Source organism: Dendrobates tinctorius, unplaced genomic scaffold (genome assembly GCF_039654945.1).
Source record: "Dendrobates tinctorius isolate UK_male_01 unplaced genomic scaffold, ASM3965494v1 ptg000086l, whole genome shotgun sequence".
NCBI classification, from domain to species: domain Eukaryota; kingdom Metazoa; phylum Chordata; class Amphibia; order Anura; family Dendrobatidae; genus Dendrobates; species Dendrobates tinctorius.
Genome location: NW_027361754.1, coordinates 28,774,044 through 28,789,952, shown reverse-complemented (window position 1 = coordinate 28,789,952; position 15,909 = coordinate 28,774,044). Strand labels below are relative to the sequence as shown.

General features: G+C 47.9%; 1 protein-coding gene across 2 annotated transcripts in view; it reads left to right on the top strand.

Annotated features, from left to right (window-relative positions):
* The window catches only part of DSCAML1 (DS cell adhesion molecule like 1), a 309,575-nt gene that overhangs the window by 201,740 nt on the left and 91,926 nt on the right, over window positions 1-15,909 (top strand). For both annotated transcript variants that reach the window (XM_073585240.1, XM_073585241.1), the window contains exons 4-5: window positions 12,268-12,414; window positions 12,493-12,771. In XM_073585240.1, the coding sequence (XP_073441341.1) occupies window positions 12,268-12,414; window positions 12,493-12,771 (426 nt within the window). The remainder of the gene's footprint in view (window positions 1-12,267; window positions 12,415-12,492; window positions 12,772-15,909) is intronic.

The window sequence follows — 15,909 nt, the reverse complement described above, 5'->3', positions numbered from 1 at the left end:
TACTTTGGAGCCCGCCAAGTACTCTGCGAACCGCTTCATCATGGCCCACACTACTGCGAGGAGCTCGAGCTTAAAGGAGCTGTAATTGTCAGGGTTGCGCTCGGAATCATGGAGTGAGCGACTTCCATACGCGATCACTCTCTCCCGGCTGTCTTGAACTTGTGACAACGCAGCCCCCAGCCCATGAAGACTCCCGTCAGTGTAGAGGATGAACGGTTGCGAGCAATCCGCATAAGCTATCACAGGAGCATCCGAGAGCGCAGGCTTAAGGTCTTGGAAGGCCTCTTCTTGAGGTTGTAGCCACTGGATTTTTCATCCATTTGCCCCAGCGGGAGCCTCCTTCAGCAGGTCATGCAGGGCTCGAGCCCGGCATGCAAAATTCTTTACGAAACGACGGTAGTATCCGGCCAACCCCAGGAAGGCCTGCACATCTTTTCTCGTCTCGGGGTTAGGCCATCCCCGAATGACAGCAACCTTTTCCTGAGACGGCCTTACGCCCTCCGCCGAGACGACATGGCCCAGATATTCGATCTGGGTGCGAAATAGGTGGCATTTTTGGGGTTTTACCTTCAACCCGTACTTTTGCAGCCGGCCGAGTACCTGCCCCAACCGCTTCAGGTGGTCCTCAAACATGGTAGCATAAATGGTGATATCGTCCAGTTATATCAACGTGGCCTCAAAATTGAGATCTGCCAGACACCGCTCCATCAACCGCTGAAAGGTCCCCGGGGCGTTGGTCAGTCCAAACGGCATTCGATTGAACTCAAATAGTTCCATAGGAAGTATGAACGCCGTCTTAGCCCTGTCTTCTTCTGACATGGGCACCTGCCAGTACCCACTGGCCAGGTCCAAAGTAGAAAAGTATGTCACATTCCCCAAGGCGGACAAGGATTCTTCTATTCGGGGCAGTGGGTACGAGTCTTTGATGGTGCAAGCATTCATCTTTCGATAGTCCACGCAGAATCGTAAGGTGCCATCCTTTTTGCGGACCAAAACAATGGGAGCTGCCCAGGGGCTTTGGCTTTCTCGAATCACTCCCTTTCGTAGTATTTGGGCCAGCAAAGTTTTCACCTCTTGGTAGAGTTGTGCAGGAATCTGTCGATATCGTTCACGGATGGGGGCTGCTCCTGCCGTGGGAATTCCATGGGTGATGGCGGTGGTACATCCAAAATCTTCCTCATGACTAGCAAATACCTCGTGGTACTGTCCGAGCAGTGTTTTTAACTGAGAGAGTTGGGCTGCAGTTAGTTCGGAGAGCTCGGCCCGCATTTGTTCCAGGATGTGTCGACCCTTTTCCTGAGTTGAATTTCGGTAGCCTGTAGAGTCCGGATTGTTACTGCCCAAGGGTCTGCACTCTCAATTGAACCGCAGGGGCCGGTAGCACTTCTTCAAAAGGCCTTACTAGCTTGGCCAGTTCTGTCCGGGGCTTCAGGACAATGTCTTGGTCTTCAAGGTTAACGCAGCACACCAGGACAGTCCTCTTCTGCACTGTGGTCAGGGAGCGAGCCACCAGTATGCCAGGGGGTAAGTGCTCCGAGTAGCATGGCTCCACCTGCATCTCCACGCCTTCCAATGGTATCGGGGCTCGGATGGGCAGGGCCACCACTGTCTGTCCAGGGGGCAGTACAAGCAGGGGATCCGCTGGCGTGATGACTTTGCCCAGGGCCTCGCCCTCCTTGCAGTCATGGAGGACTCGTGCTTCCCGCACCAACTGCTGGAATACCTGTCCTTGGGCCGTGCGGGAACACCACCGTTTCAAGGTCTCATGTGTGGGATCATTGAGGAGTAGGTTGCCAAACTCCCGCAGTATGTTTATGCCCAGAATGACTGGGTTCTGTTTATCAGTTTCTCCGTGGGTCAGAACCACTCCTCTGCGGCCGAGAAATGTACCGCACAGAGTCACCTGTACCCATACCACCCTGGCAACAGGGGCCGGTAGTTGATTGGCGGCTACCAGTCTGATCATGGGTCCCCACTGAGGTCTCGCTGCTTCAGGAAAATTTTGCCGGAAATAAGTTGCAGGCATAGTTGTCACTTGTAACCCCGTGTCCACTAGGCACCGGATTGCTCGGCCCTCTACTTCTGCCCATACCACCAGACATTTTGCGACCAAATCTTCGGGACTTCCACCACCCCTAATCATGGTTTCTGGCTCCGAGCGGCGTCCCCCCAGCCCAGAGCCCTCTAGTTTAATGGCCGCTGAGGTGGGTATCTCCCACGCCGCATACACTCTCGGGCGAAGTGGCCCGGCTCCCCGCACTCATAGCACCGGGTCTGCGCATACCGACCGCCCCGGGGGGGAGAAGGGTCCCCAGGGACCAGGGTTGAATCTAGGCTGTCCAGTGCCGGACTCAGTCCTTCTTTTCACTTCAGCCAACTCGCCCTGGGTGTTCTTCAACTCCTGTTTCATTTCCTCTACCCATTGAGGCTCCGCAACTGCATTCAGGGAAGCCTCCACACTCCGCACCTTCCCCACGGGGACCGCCATTCCCTGCTCCTGCTCTTGAGCGCGTGCTTGACTTCCCACCTCAGAAAAGGCTATACGTGGATTCATTCTAATCTGTTCCCGTAATGCCTGCTTTATTAACGGGTCCCGCAGTCCAGTCACCAACAGGTCGCGTAGTGTAATGTCAACAGGTCCTACCTCTACGCCGTCCTTTCTTTCGATGGCCGTGTGTAACTCTTGGAGGACATATACTGGGTGATGGTCTTCCCCTCCCCCTGCATCCGACTGAACAACTGGGTTCTTAACTCTCCCACGTTGGTTGGGTCCCCATGGGTCTGTTCTAAAATCTGTAAAACCTTATCAAAGGTGTTGCGGTGTCCCGAGGGCCTCAACATCACTGAATTCTGAGCCTCCCCGTCTAATGCCATGAGAGCTACTTCTGCTTCCAGGTCAGGAGTCATCGGGTGCATTCGAAAGAGCCCCCCGCATTCGCTCTGTCCAGCTCCATAGCATGGTATTGGAGCCGGAAAATCTAGGCAGGTTGCTCAGCATAGCCCCCAACGAAATGCTGGAACGAGGGCCCTCATCAACTGTTGAGTTCACGGTCCCACCCTGGTCTGGGGCATCATTGTCTGCGCTCGGAGACTGCATCCTGCCGACTACGCCAAGTGTAGGTAACAGCAGGTTCGCAGGATGCAGTGAAGAGACGCGAGACTGGTTGAACTTTGGAAAACAAACTTTTATAAATTGAAGCCGCTATGGCTATACTAAGCAGGGATTCAGTACAACCAAACACTATTTGAAAAGAACACGACTAACCCGGCCAAGGCCAAGGCCGGTGACTATGGGGCCGCGGCATGGAAGTCTACGGGTCCTTATACTTTATAATGTTACTTATCCGTTCTGACGTCCCTCGGCGTCTCTGTTGGAGCTGCGTTGCAGATGAAGCTGCTTTGACGTCTTTGGTGAGGCTGCTTTGGCGTCTTTGGTGAGGCTGCTTTGGCGTCTTTGGTGAGGCTGCTTTGGCGACGTAGCCGTTGGGCCCAGCCGCTGAAGATTTGGAGTAGTCTTTAGGCGCCCCAGTGCCCAGGAGGGGTTGGGGCACAACAGGCCCTGATGGAGTCTTGCGATGAAGTAACCCCCGGTAGTAACAGCGGGGTTGCGCTTGTTAGCGAGTTCAATGGGACTCTTGTACTCAAGCAGGGTTGTGTCGCAGTCTTTAAGAGTGGCGGTTTACTGGCCACGCGCACAGCCTTGGCCTGGGGCTGTGTGCAGAGTGTCCCTGTTGACAAGGAACAGGCCCCAACTGCCGACTGCAGCGGGGTAAAGGCGACTGTGAGCGGTGATATACAGGCCGCAACCACGGGCTGAAGTGACACGGCAGCGTCCGCGGGTGGCAGCAGGCAGGCCGCAACCGCATGCTGAAGTGGGACAGCAGTGGCCGGGAGGGGCAGCAGACAGGCCGTGGCGGGTTCGGGCTCAGCGTAACGGCAGAGGACGACCAGGGGCAGATCGTGACCCAGGATTGGGGTGAAGAGGCAGTCCCCTGTCGGTAAGCTCGGCACCTCTCACCTAAGGGCCACTGTATATCTACCCTCTGCTGCTGGTCTCCTCTCTGAACTGTCTGTGTCCTCCTCGTTCACTTACGCGCCTCCTGCTCCGTGTCTGACGTATCACCAACTGACTCCCCTGCGAGCTCCCTGTCCCTTTTATACTCGCCCCTCCCCTTGCTGTCCTGTCACTCTCAGCAGTCCACTCTCCTTCTCTGCTCCTCGGGTACTGTTTCCTTAGGAACTCAGATGGCGGTCCCCTTGGTTCCGGCCTGGACACTCTGCGGTGGTCCTCCTCCCTACATATCACTTATGGTCTACTGCAGGTTTAGTTACGACAAGCAAGCACCAATGTAGATAATATGTTGGAGGCTGACCTGAGTCTCTTTGGTAGAAGGATTTTCCCACTATGACTGGTTAAGCATGCAATGAAATCTATTGGTCTGGAAAAAGTAGAAGTCTCCATTTCCCAGGTCCACAGTGGAGACCTTCTGAACAGACTCGGACTGGCCCACAGGAGAACAGGAAAATAATAGTGTGGGCCCTTATCCAAGAGTAAGCCAGTTGGCCAATACATTAAATCACTTTGTACGGACAAAAGCAGGTTCTCGTCATTAATTCACCCAACTACCTAATTCATTTTTTTATATAAGCAGAAAAAAAATTGTGAAAGAGGGTAATATATTTGAATGTAGCTGAAGATGGGGCCCCCTAAGTCATTGTTACTAGAGAACTACAGGACATGGGGACTCCTTTTTCAGATGGCACTATCTATATTGCAACATAATGCTCCATTCTTTGTGCTCTGTGGGTTTGCAGTGGCCCCAATTCACCAAGACTGGCATTTTGTGTGGCAGTCTTGATGAAGAATACATTGGAGTAAAATGCACCTACTTCATTAAAAGGTGTGCATCTCTCAAAGGGATATTCTCAAGTTGTCTCTTGAGCAGCTCAGAGCTATGTAGTCTCTTTTACTTTGGGGTTTCTTGTGGAGCAGGCTCTCCTCCTCCTTGAGTAAAGTAACCGTTCTGTTTTATTAGTAGAACTGTAAAGCTCAGCACAAGTTCTGCTGTAACACATCCAGCTCTCAGAGGTTTGTTCTGAGCCTACATTGTCATTGCTGTATTTATACAGAGATAAGTGGGCATTTGAACAAGTACACGGCTCGGGACAGTGAAAGCCCTGATTAGGAGAAGTACTGTGAAAGCTGCCGATGTTGGCTGATGATTTTGCAAGATTTGTAACAGCAGCTTGTCAGGAGCTGATGGGGAGAGAAGGGAGCACCCAACTACTGTGGAGAAAACAATGAACTGGAAAACGCTGACTGTGATGTTGGTAGATATCCTCTCATGGGATATAAAAACTGTGCACTCTTAGGCTGGGTTCACATCGCGTTAGGTGCCATCCATTTAGCGCATCCGTTACTAAGCGGCACTAACGCTATGTAACGGATGCGTTAACGCACCCATTGCCAGTCATTACTGTAACGCATCCTAACGCATGTCAAATTCGGCATGTGTTAGCGATGTTTCGTTACTTTGAAGTAACGGACACAGATACCGGTTCTGATGCCAAATCAATGATTTTACTTTCTTCTTCAATGGTCCCGTTACACTACAGTTCACACAGCCTTCCTCCTGCAGTTTCCCTTGCTTACTTTCTACGTCCTCACGCACATTCCAGGGTAGTAGCACCCTAGGCGGTACCGCAGCATCACTCCTGTGAGACCTCAAGATATAGGGGATCCCGTTCATCCGCTTTGCCTCAGACTTGCAGGCTTCACTTCACATTGTGAACACTCTGCACCCTGCACGACTCTTGGACCACTTCCTTTCCGTTCCTGCTGCTGATATAAACTGCAATTTTCACAGGTGCTCTGTTCTTTTCCTGCACCCGTCTGACTGTGCCTGTGCTTTTCTGCTTTTCATCAACGTTGCGTAGCTGCTATGGCGTCCTGGGATTAGAGCCTTTGTGGACCTGTCGGGCGTGCTCACCCTTCTGCCTTATTCCTATAACCTACGCTTGCTTAACCCATAGCAGCTCCTCCTACAGTTAACCCTTATGTAAACTATCTATCAGCTATACCTAATAAGGCCCACTAGTAGACCCCCATCTAGTGGGCCGCAACAGAACTACACTTATCCAGTCTATCGAACTATATATTAACAGTGTCCTCCACTATTGAACCCGAAGGATGCACTGGCTTATCCTAAACTAATACAAAACATATTACAATACAATACAATCTATACAGCATGGTAACACATGTAATGTGGCAGTACCAGTGAGAATGGCGGTAATACACAATAGTGTGCAGTACCGGAGCATAATCATATCTATACAATATTTACAATATATCTACATGGAACTCTTAAAGGGGAGGTGGCATTAAAGGGATATTCTTCAATCCCTTACATCCGCACATCAAAAAAGCAAGTCAAGTGAAAACTTGCTTATTTTTATGCTAATGAAAGCAATTTAATAACTCCTTTAAAGTATTTGGTGCATTTTTCAGCTGTTCTGCAGCACAGCAACAAATGTACTCCAGTCAGAGACATTTCTGTTGTAATTCATGTCATTTTTTTTTAGGTAAATTATGATGAATATGTCAGTTAAGCCTGGCTACTGGCACTCCTGGCCAAGCTTCGCTCTCACTTTGTGGTGCTCACATGATCTGACATTCTCCTGTATGTTATGGTCCTGCGCTCCTACATTCTGATCTTCTGAGGAAATGGGTGGACTGGTTCTTAATGTGGGGACACCTTGTATCTTGTATCAGCGTCTTGTTTGACCAGAGATGTTTCGGTTAGATCATGTACAGGTGCTTCTCACAAAATTATAATATCATCAAAGAGTTAATATATTTCAATTCTTCAATACAAAAAGTTAAACTCCTATATTATATAGAGTCATTACACGCAGAGTGATCCATTTCAAGTGTTTATTTCTGTTAATGTTGATGATTATGGCTTACAGCCCATGAAAACCCAGAAGTCATTATCCCAATAAATTAGAATACGCTATAACACCAGCTTGAAAAATTATTTTAAAATCAGAAATGTTGGCCTACTGAAATGTATGTTCAGTAAATGCACTCAATACTTGGTCGGGGCTCCTTTTGCATTAATTACTGCATCAATGCAGTGTGGCATGGCGGCGATCAGCCTGTGGCACTACTGAGGTGTTATGGAAGCCCAGGTTGCTTTGATAGCAGCCTTCAGCTCATCTGCATTATTGGGTCTGGTTTCTCTCATCTTCCTCTTGACAATACCCCACAGATTCTCTATGGAGTTAAGTTCAGGCGAGTATATATGGCCAGTGCTCCATTCTGATGGGGAATTTCAGGGCTTCTTTTTCAGAATTGCTGGGGTCCCCATTTATTGCCTATACTTAGTGCACACTGCAGAACAGAGCTTACCAGTGATGGGTGGATGGAGGAGATGGGGGAATGGATGGATAGGGAGATGGATGGATGGGGAGTGTGTAAGGAGGTGGCGGGGACACTCAATTGCCTTCTCTCTCCTGAATAGCGAGCACCGGTGTTGCATGCGGCTTCCTGATGTTTTCTAATGGTCTTGCAATGTGTAATATACTGTATATGTTCTCTTAATGTTTTACACTGTAATGTGAATGTATTTGTGCATGCTTAGCTTAGGGATAGAGCGTTAAGGGTTAAATAGTTGAGAGGAGTTAAAAGGGGGACGGTGCAAAGCCTCTGAATTTAGGAAAAGGACTTCCTGCTCTTACAACAGAGCCCGAGCAGGCTTGCCCAGGGCAGGACATGCACCGTAGCAAGGACAGAGGATTCCCAGGTCGGGGGGATGGAAGTTGCCCTAGCTTGACCGACAGCGTGAACGGACATTGGCTCTGCGTGATCGACCCAAGGAGAAATACGGGGTTCAGGACCAGGACAGGAGCTGGTGTCATGCAGCCTACTGATGTTGCAGGGAAAGTACAGGAAGCATTATCTTGTTTGCACCATGTTCAGTAAAGTTTACCGTTGGAACAGAACTTTGGCTTGTGGTGTTTCCTGAGACCTTGTCCCCTACAACTGAAGTGAACGTGTGCTGAAGGTAACTGACTGTACCGCAAGACTGGAACTTCACCTGTCTTTTCATGTGCAAGGTGCCGGGGTGCTCACTGACTGTGGCTTAGTAGACTCATCCATGACTACCACCCCGTGTCACCTTGCTACATTTGGATAGAAGGATGGTTGGGGAGTGGATGGGTGGATAGGGAGAAGGATGGCTGGATAGGGAGAAGGATGGGTGGATAGGGAGAAGGATGGGTGGATAGGGAGATGGTTGCATGGGTGGATAGGGAGATGGTTGGATGGGTGGATAGGGAGATGGTTGGATGGGTGGATAGGGAGATGGTTGGATGAGTGGAAAGGGAGATCGTTGGATGGTTAGGATGGCTAGGGAGAAGGATGGGTGGCATGATAGATGAAGGGATGGATTGGGGAGAAGGGGGAATGGATTGAGGAGATGGAGGAATGGATTGGGGAGATAGATTGGGAGGGTGAAGGATGGAGAGATGAGGAGATGGCTGATAGACCGATAGGGACATGGGTGGAGTGATAGATGGATAGACACGGAGACTGAGATGGATGGACAGACCGTTCAGAGTCTCATTATTGTGCACTTCCCGATTCTCTTCTCACTACAAAAATCCAAATGACAGCGTGAGACATTGTTGACCCTCCATCAGCTCTCCTCATTAATCTTTCTCTCCACAAGTTTCCAGCCTGTGACAAGCATAAAATGAAAAAAAAAATAATTATTATACGATCCGGCTGTTGCTGTAAGGTGCAGAGTACATGGTAACCCATCACTTACACATATAAGGCTCCGTTCACATCAGCGTTTTAGGTTGGACCTTTACCCTCCACCTTCCCGTGACTATAGACATCCCCAGGTTACCATTTGGAGAATCTGCTGCTGGAATGTCTAGGCTGAGACCCTCCTTGTGAGGTGCGGATCTCTTCTCAATTGGGTTGTGTAGTTGGATTTGCCCCACATGTATTTCACCAATTGCAGAATTTCGTCTCTGATTTTAACCATTTCACTTCTGCAAAGCATTAATGAATGAATTGCTCCGTACTCGTCCCTGACAGTCTCCTATCTAGTTATGGTTGTCGGACGCACTTTTGTTGCTGCAGAATAATGGATTGGACGTGTTGGATTTTTCTTGGTCAGTTTCTATTATATTAGCAGATGTTTGACAGTTCTTCATCCTCCCACCGTCACAATAGTAAATGTGTCTGGATATTATAAGCCAGAAATAAATCTTATTGGAGCATCAATGGTATTTACATCCTTTATAATAAATTCTGCCTAAACAGTTGAGCAAATACATTTTCTGCTGATTTATAGCCTGAATTATACTCCAGAGCTGTATTGATAATTCTGCAGCTTTTAGAGCTCAAATCTCCTAGTATTCATTGGTGAATAAAGAAACATAGTCTTAATGCCAGGCATTATATAGCGTAAGGAATAAACTCTGTGATACTTTATAGGACCTCAGCTAAGATGTCCGAGGTTTGTCTGACGACATGCTTACTGACTGTTTCTTAAGACAAGCGGCAGCATTGTGAATGCAGTGCTGGACTACAATGTAGGTCCCGTTCACATGTGGAGACCACCAGTTGGCATACAGAGTCTTATTGGGTAACGCTACTTGGGAAACAGATGGCTATCCTAGCAGTATGACCCTTTAACAAACCTTTCCACCATGAGATCAAACAGATTTTTTTGTGCCAAATTCTTAAAAATGCTGCACGCGGTTCATGAATTTTGTTTGAGATCTAATTTTAACTTTTTTTGGGAGTTTTTAGCACAAAAAATTCACATGTTCCTCTAAAACAGGGTTCCCCAACTCCTGTCCTCAAGGCCCACCAACAGATCATGTTTTTATGATTTCCTTTGTATTGCACAGGTGAAGCAATTATCACCTGAGCAATACAAAGGAAATCCTGAAAACATGATCTGTTGGTGGGCCTTGAGGACTGGAGTTGAGGAACCCTGCTCTAAAATGTTGCAAAAATTGCACAAAATTCCACAAGCATACATACCACTCCATGGGAGGCCGACTGGAGAACATTTGCACCAAATGTTTTAAAAAGTCTCCAAGGATAAATCGGGACATAAACATCTAGAGACCTCAAATGCTGTCGACGATGGAGAACGTAGAAGAAAAAAACGGGAGAACATTTATTTAAAAAAAAGACTTTAAAAAAGAAGTGTAAATTAAAAGAAGAAAGGAAGCACAAATAAAATTTTTAAAAAAGTCACAAATACAATTATGAAGTCTTACGTGGCGGCCATCGAGCTGAGCAGTGGACCCCCTGTAATGTTGATATGCCATAATGTAATGTTGATATGCCATAATAGGCAGGAATGGATGGGGCTAGTAACTTATTTACGGTAACTAGCTAATTAGATGCCGATATGAATCATTAAAAAACATTAAGCGTTTCTGGAATGTAACAGAAGCGCATTAATCCATGGTAATTGCAATGCACAGATCAGCGGTAATATATATATATATATATATATATATATATATATATATATATATATATAATACACACACCCGGTGCCATACGCCGCAGTCAGGCGATGCTCTATATATAGTGTCGGGCAGATTGCGCTCTGCATATTACATAACGCTGCACATAGTAAGCATCCAGACTGCGCTGTTCCTGGAGCGGTACAGGGTGGCTATATGAAAAGAAGCAACGTAGGTGATGGCTGTGGCACCTTCCGTGCTGACATTGGCGGTAGGTGTTGATTGACGCATTCACTAATGAGCAGCGACTGAAACCTGTTTCTTTTTCTGACACATTGTAACGGATTATACAGCATGGAAGAAATGTCTGAACTTCTAGGACAAATGCACACGTGGCGTATTTGCAACGTATTAATGGATTTTATCATCCTGTAGAAATTTTCTGAAATTTGTGAATTATGAGGGTGCATAGCTCCTCTGCTTCCCCAGCACAGCGGTGTGCTCCTGGTTGACAGTTCGGGACTGTCAATAAAACAGTTGCTCCCTCCGCTGCTGCAAACAGAGTCGGCATCGGATGAGTTCAGGTTGACCAAATCTAATCCAAAGAGCTGGTAAGCGGTGCACTCCTTGTCCAACCGGCCACAGCTTGAAAGATTGCAGACATGCATGATAACCTAGTCAGTTTTTGCAGATGCATGGTTCCCGTGCGTCCTGCCATCCCTCTTGCCGGGGATACCAATGCGCTCCTGATTGATGGTACGAAACTGTCAAACAGCTGCGCTCTTCGCTGTTGCAAGCAGAAGCCATCTTGTCTGTGCAGCATCGGAGGAGTGCACGAATGCAAAGAGCTTGTAAGCACTGCGCTCCTTGCTCAACCAGCCACCACTTAAAAGACTGCAGAGGTGGATGGTAACCTAGGGAAGGAGCAGTAACTAATGCAAATAAAAATTTCTCTGATCTTGAAAACAAAGAAGATTTAGGCTTTCTTTAAGAACAAGTAATTGTTTTTACTAGGTTCTCAGCAAATGTAACTTTTGATGGTGATGAGATGACTCCTGTAACTTTATTTTAGAAGGGTGAAATTTGCAGCAACATTTGGGTGTTATACGTGTAAAATAAACAGTAGAATCCATTGGAAATTTATATTGGAAATTCTGCCCCATGTGCACGAGGACGTACAGCGCATGCGCTATTCATGATTTACCGGCTGTTATATTTCAGTCCTTTGTTAAAGAGGTGGTCCTATCCTGGTCTTCTGTGGCACCAGATACTCCATAAATGTCTTAAAGGTGCAGTTCCCATCTCTTGGACTATCTGGAAAATGAGGCCTCGCTCCAGGATGGAGTGGAGGTGTCCACGCATGTGCAGATCTCCTGATTCGCATGTGCGGCCACCTTGTCAAACACAGCAGCATGACGTGGTGCTTTGTTCTTGAGATTGGTGGGACCTTCATCTACCAGCTCTGGCCCACCTTATGAATAAGCCCAAAACTCCAGAAATTTTCCGCAGATGTGAATGGAGAGAGCTGCGCATGCACCGCCACCAGTGACGCAGTACAAGACCCTGTTGTTGAGGTCCTGGGACCCACATCTACCGAATAGTCACGGTATAACCAATGTGTCTGACATGACAGCGCCCCCTGAGGTCTAGATTTATGATCTTAGGGGTGTTTGAGCCCCGTCCGACGTGCGGTGCGTTTCACTGTGATTGCGTCCTCACACTCTCTATGACCACTAATGTCCATAATGTCTTTTGTTTCAGAGGGGAGATTTGTCACCTCGCCATCAGGTGCACTTTACATCCTGGATGTCCAGAAGGAGGACGCCCTGTCTACATATCGGTGCATCACCAGACATCGCTATAGCGGAGAGACACGGCAAAGCAACGGAGCGCGCCTCATAGTTTCAGGTGAGTCTCACAGCGAACATTCATGAAAAACGGCGCAGAAGTTTCACAACCTACTAAACGCCTTTATTTGCTCCATAGAGCCGGCAGAGTCCGTCCCCATTCTCCTGGACGGCTTCCAATCCCACGAGGTGTTTGTGGGGGAGAAAGTGGAGCTGCCATGCATTGCCTCAGGATACCCAAACCTGGCCTCTCGCTGGATCAAAGATGGCCGCCCTGTTCCCTCCGACAGTCGCTGGAGTAAGCGTAACACGGGTCTGAGTATGACGGACCTCCGTCTAGAAGACAGCGGGACCTACATCTGTGAAATCACCAACAGCTTCGGGTCTGCGGAGGTCACCGGCACGTTGACCATCATAGGTAAGAGGTGCCCTGTTGGTGCACTATGCCTGCCTGCCTTAAAGTGAATGCGCCTTCTCTTTTTTGTCATTTTAAAATCAAACAGTGGTAAATATTTTTTTCTGATATATTTAATATATATTTTCTGACTGGAAGAGACTGGAAATGTTCATTGACTTCTATTTGAGGGTGTTGTGGTTATGCTCTGTGATCTGTGCAGAGGTCATTGTGCAGGGAGGGGGAGGAGGTGAGCTGTGATATCACCTATAGTGAGTGGTGTATCATGTGTTATCTACTGTATATACAGGTGTTATCAGTCATTGTAAAGGAGGAGGAAGTGAGCTGTGACATTACCTATTGTCAGTGGTGAACTCTGTTATCAGCTGTATATAGAGGTGTTATCATTCGTTGTACAGGAGGAGGAGAGCTGTGACATCACCTACTGTGAAAGATCCTGTGTTATCTATATAAAGGTGTTATCTGTCATGTCATTGTAATCCTTCCTATGATGATCCTGACATGACTGATGAAGTCTTCTTTACAGAATAAGAAGTATCAGTCTAATATTAGACTCAAAGTGAAAACTGCACGATTTCAAGATTTTTTTTAAAGTGACATTAAAAAATCCTCATTCCCTCCCCTCAAATAAATAAATAAACCAGTGGGTCATTTTCTGATGATAAATTCCCTTATAATGGAAACCAGTATGTACTGTATATTTTATTTCTGGATATAGTGCATGATGCCACCTGTCCAAGTGACATTCTACGTGTAACAACGCGTTTAGCCGCTTCACTGTAGGGCACATCACTGCATGTCATCATTGCGTGTGAAGACTGGACAAGAAAACACGCAGAAATAGACAAGTGTGATATTGCTCAGTGGCATTTCCACAGAGTCGGGCAGATACGGGGTTGAGTTTAATGGAAATGTTCTTTGAAGGCTGAATGTGGGAGATAAGATGATAACAGTTCTTAGAAGAAGGGATTTAGGAGGATTTTGAAATATGTTCACAGTTTTTTGTTTTTTTTTTAAACGGGGTTTTTCAGTTGGTGATTTTTCTCCACATGTTCATCCCTCCATATCTTCTCTTTCACCTCCAGTTTTAAATGGGCACCCAACGGCCCACCAAACACACATATTCTTCCCCACGAGCCTTATCATCCCAGTCTAACTGAGATTCCGATTCATGGCCCCACCCTGAGTATCACTTGCCACCCCTACTGAGGCTGAAACCACCGCTGCCGTTTGTGCCATTTGTGCCCCACCCCCTTGCCACACCGCAGCTGGGGAAGGCCTAGCCGCGCCCATCAATTCACGCATCATTCCCAACAACTGCGACACCTTGCTACCTGCCGACCCTTCTGACAAAAACTGCCACATGCCACCCATATCACAACCACTTGCTGCATTACAGTGACCACAATGATTACCGGGCCAACTTTGAGTCCCCCTCAGAACGTCTGCTGCGTATCTCCCCCGCTAGTCCTCCTCCCATTCTTCTCCTGTAGACGCCCGGCCCTCCTCCTCAGACTCCACCGGCGACGCCCCAGCAACCAAGAACCCCTCGGCTCTTGTTGCATCAGTGTTGCGAATGTCCACAGTCCCTGCAGTAGTGGAAGGTACTCCAGCTGCACACTTGAAGCCAGCAATCCTCCGAATGCCTTCATCCTCCCTTTACGATCCGTTGTCCCTTTGACCTACAGCTCGTCTGCTTCTTGTTCTTTTGTTGGCCTTGCGTGGTGCAGCAGGCGCCCTATCGGTATTTCCTCCATTCCCAGGGCCAGTCCCCATGCTCCAACCTCCCAAGGAGGCAGAGCGCTGGATTGCCCACTTAAAGCCGCAACTGCTCTTGCAGCCACACTGTGCTCTTTGTTGTTGCCAGCTTCGTAAAGTCCTGGAATAGGGCCTCTCTCATGGTATTGTGTCCCTGACTCGGATGTACTAACAGACTGTCTGTGCCCCTCCCAATCCCCCTTATATACCTAGTCCCCTTAACCACTCAAATGGCCCCATTCACACCCCCTTTTACTAACTCCCACCATTATTTTAACTGAAGCCCTCCTACCTTCCCTTTTTCCGCCATTTTAGATCCTAACCCAAAAAAACCCCTCCATTTTAGTTTACTTCTGCTTAACCCCTATTAGGGCCTGGCATATTTCCTGGTCATGGCGGGCTGGCTGGCACTTTTCAGCCTGGGAGGCAATCACAAAGCAGTGGCCCTCAAGTTGCGGTAGCCCTCTATTTCCCTGCTTATCTCTGGCCATTGCATTAAAGCAGCAGAGATAACAGGCTTTAAAAACAGGCTGGTACATAGATATGGGAACAGTAAGGAGCTTGCTGCATAGATATGGGAGCAGAACCAAGCTTAATCCAGAGATATGGGAGCAGAACCGAGCTTACTCCAGAGATATGGGAGCAGAACAGAGCTTACTCCAGAGATATGAGAGCTGAACAGAGCTTACTCCAGAGATATGGGAGCAGAACGGAGCTTACTCCAGAGATATGGGAGTAGAACCGAGCTTACTCCAGAGATATGGGAGCAGAACTGAGCTTACTACAGAGATATGGGAGCAGAATAGAGCTTACTCCAGAGATATGGGAGCAGAACAGAGCTTACTCCAAAGATATGGGAGCAGAACAGAGCTTACTCCAGAGATATGGGAGCAGAACAGAGCTTACTCCAGAGATATGGGAGCAGAAGAAGCTTACTCCAGAGATTTGGGAGCAGAACGGAGCTTACTCCAGATATATGGGAGCAGAACCGAGCTTACTACAGAGATAAGAGAGCAGAACGGAGCTTACTCCAGAGATATGGGAGCAGAACTGAGCTTACTCCAGAGATATGGGAGCAGAACTGAGCTTACTCCAGAGATATGGGAGCAGAACAGAGCTTACTACAGAGATATGGGAGCAGAACAGAGCTTACGCCAGAGATATGGGAGCAGAACAGAGCTTACGCCAGAGATATGGGAGCAGAAGAAGCTTACTCCAGAGATTTGGGAGCAGAACGGAGCTTACTCCAGAGATTTGGGAGCAGAACGGAGCTTACTCCAGAGATTTGGGAGCAGAACGGAGCTTACTCCAGAGATTTGGGAGCAGAACGGAGCTTACTCCAGAGATTTGGGAGCAGAACGGAGCTTACTCCAGAGATTTGGG